This window comes from Pteropus vampyrus, unplaced genomic scaffold, assembly GCF_000151845.1.
Source record: "Pteropus vampyrus isolate Shadow unplaced genomic scaffold, Pvam_2.0 Scaffold132, whole genome shotgun sequence".
NCBI classification, from domain to species: domain Eukaryota; kingdom Metazoa; phylum Chordata; class Mammalia; order Chiroptera; family Pteropodidae; genus Pteropus; species Pteropus vampyrus.
In genome coordinates this window covers 2,430,688-2,433,179 of record NW_011888913.1, presented here as the reverse complement: position 1 = coordinate 2,433,179, position 2,492 = coordinate 2,430,688, and the positions used below count along the sequence as shown (strand labels likewise).

Below are 2,492 nucleotides of genomic sequence, written 5' to 3'. Positions count from 1 at the left end.
ATCTCCCCATCCGGCTCGGCCAGCCCAACGTGCTGCCCGTGGGCCTCCGCCTCCTGCATGATGATCTGCGAGCCTTCCCTGGCCAGCATGTGCACAGTGCCCTCCTCGTTCACGATGACCTGCGTGACACCTTCCTTCATGAGCTGGCCGGCCGCGGCTGAGTCACAGACAGCGAACTGGAGGACACCCTGGACCACCTTCTTGAAGGCCAGCTGGGCACGCTCCTGCGAGGTGACCGCGGCCGAGGGCCGGACCACCTGGGTCAGCACCTGCACGGGCTCCACGGCGGCCGGGCTGTCCTCAGCCTCCTGCAGCACGTGGACCTCGGGGCCCGCGGGCTGGGCGGCGGCGAGGGGTGCCTCCGGGCCGGGCAGCTGGACCAGCACGTCCTTGTGGCCGGCGCTACCCTTCTCGTCAGGCCCGGCCCCGGCCCCTGCGGCCCCCAGCTCGGTGACGGCACACAGCAGGGCGTCCAGGGCTGAGGCCGCGTCGGGCTGCGGGATGCCGGCCTCGCTGAGGTCTAAGATCTCCTGCTTGGTCCCCTGCTGGACCACGGCGCCCCCTGGGCTGAGGGGCTCGGCCACACCGTGGGCCTCCATCGAGCTGCCCACCACCACCACCTGGGTGGCTGCGTCCGCGAGCGGCTCTGGCAGGCCCGGCCCGGGCGGCCCGCTGGGACTCGTAGCGATGACCTGCCCGTCCTCCGTGATGTGCACCACCCGGGCCACCTGGCCGGCCAGGGCCAGCGTCTGCAGCGTGGCCGCGGCCGTCTCCTCCAGCGAGGCGCCCAGTGCCAGCTCCCCGTCGTAGCCCTGCACAATGATGACCTGTTGGACCTGCTCGGCTGCCGCCGGCCTCCGGCCCCGTGGGGGCCTGTCCCTGACGGGAGCCTCCTCTGCCAGCGCGGCCGCGGTGAAGGGGCTGTCCGTCTCCACGAAGGTGGCGCCCTGGCCCTTCAGCCGGCACTCGTAGGACTTGGAGACAATGCCTGTGGGAGACAGGGAGCAGTTAGAGCCAGGAAAACGCACTTTACGGTCAGACTCAGGCCGTCCTCGTGCGGCCGCTTTCGGACCTCGACAGGAACCTCGCTGTGACCCTGCCGGGCGCCGTCACAGGCTGTGCCGCTGCTTCGAAAGCGAGCGGCTCTGGGGCACAGCAGGCGTTTCTCCAAGCGCCTGGCATGACGCTCCAAACACAACCCTCATCGGCCGCTGTCGGCTCTCCCCGTGCCTGGGAAGAAGCTGGGGCTCCCCTCGGCCGCCATCAGGATTTCTACAAGACAGTCACCGGGGACAAGGGAAGACAGTAGCAGTCAGGGACATCGTCTTCTGACCCAAAGGAAAATATGTTTAATGTCCAAATGTTAGAGACGGTATATTTGTGTATTTGGCCAAGAGAACGAAGCCGTGCATGCTAAATTTTTAAAATGTGCCTCTGACAGACACAGCTGCAGGAGGGCTCTGGGCACCAAGACGCCGCAGGCACCAAATTTCAGCGACAAGGCGGCCGCCTGCCCTGCCGTGGGCCACGGTGGGGCCGAGCAGCCCGGGCTGTGGAGGGACTCTGGGGTTCAAGCCCGTCCCACAGCTGAGGGGCTGGAGGCGTGGGAGGTCCCCTGCGTCACAGAGGGAGGCCCTGGCTGCAGGAGGCCAGCGAGAACAGAGCAAAGGCCGCTGACGGCAGGGCGGCGGTGCCGGGGTGTGGGGCACGCCGCCTCCCCAGTGTCCTCCGTGCCTGCTTAATGACCTGACGGGGTGAAATGTGACAGAAAATGATAACCTTAACCTTCGTAAAAAGGAGACCGACTCGTTGACCGGGGCCTGTTTTCCTCTTTAAATCCCAAATCTTCTGTCAGGTGTCTCCCCGTCACCTCCCCCACGCCCGCGAGCATGCGCACGCGTGCCGTCGGCGAGCATCTCCACGTCGCAACGGCAGCCACGGGTCTGAGACGCTGACTTCGCTCATTCACGCGGTCACCTTTGAGAAAGCGAGCTTTCACACTCCGAAGGCCAGAGAAGGCTTCGGAGTTGCCAGGTCGTGTGCACTGCCAGTAACCCTGACGAGATGGTCCGCCTGCCGCGCCGGGGCCGCTCTGTAAGAAAGCGTTTCTCAACATGGAGTCCACAGAGCCCAGCGAGCACCCCCCGCCCGGGGTGCCGTACCCCGGGCGGGACCCCCAGAAGCGGCTAACCGGTGTTCGCCGAGGGGACACGTCCAAGTTCACACTGCACCCCGGCAGTGGCCCTGGTCTGGCCCGGCTCCCTGAGTGCTGAGCTCGTGAGCTCCTGGCCACTCCCCGCTTCGCCTGCTCACAGGTGCTCCTGGCCCGGTCCCGTTCTGGACCCACCGGCCGGCTGGGCAGCCAGGGTTAACAGGAGTCGCACCGCCGCGGCGTCCTTAGCTGGCCAGCAGAGGGAGCCACCCCCCCAGAAGGGGCAGAGCGCAGAGGGTCTCCCCGTGGCACTGGCCGGCAGGGGTGGAGCTCAGAGCCG

The 2,492-nt window shown here is 67.1% G+C and overlaps 1 protein-coding gene across 3 annotated transcripts in view; it reads right to left on the bottom strand.

Moving 5' to 3' along the window:
- ZNF407 (zinc finger protein 407) overlaps positions 1-2,492 on the bottom strand; it is a 370,323-nt gene that overhangs the window by 1,534 nt on the left and 366,297 nt on the right. For 2 of the 3 annotated variants that reach the window (XM_011367335.2, XM_011367336.2), the window contains one exon: positions 90-988. In XM_011367335.2, coding sequence (XP_011365637.1) covers positions 90-988 — 899 coding nt within the window. Of the gene's footprint in view, positions 1-50; positions 989-2,492 lie in introns of all 3 variants that reach the window. The other variant, XM_011367337.2, reaches the window with a different exon arrangement.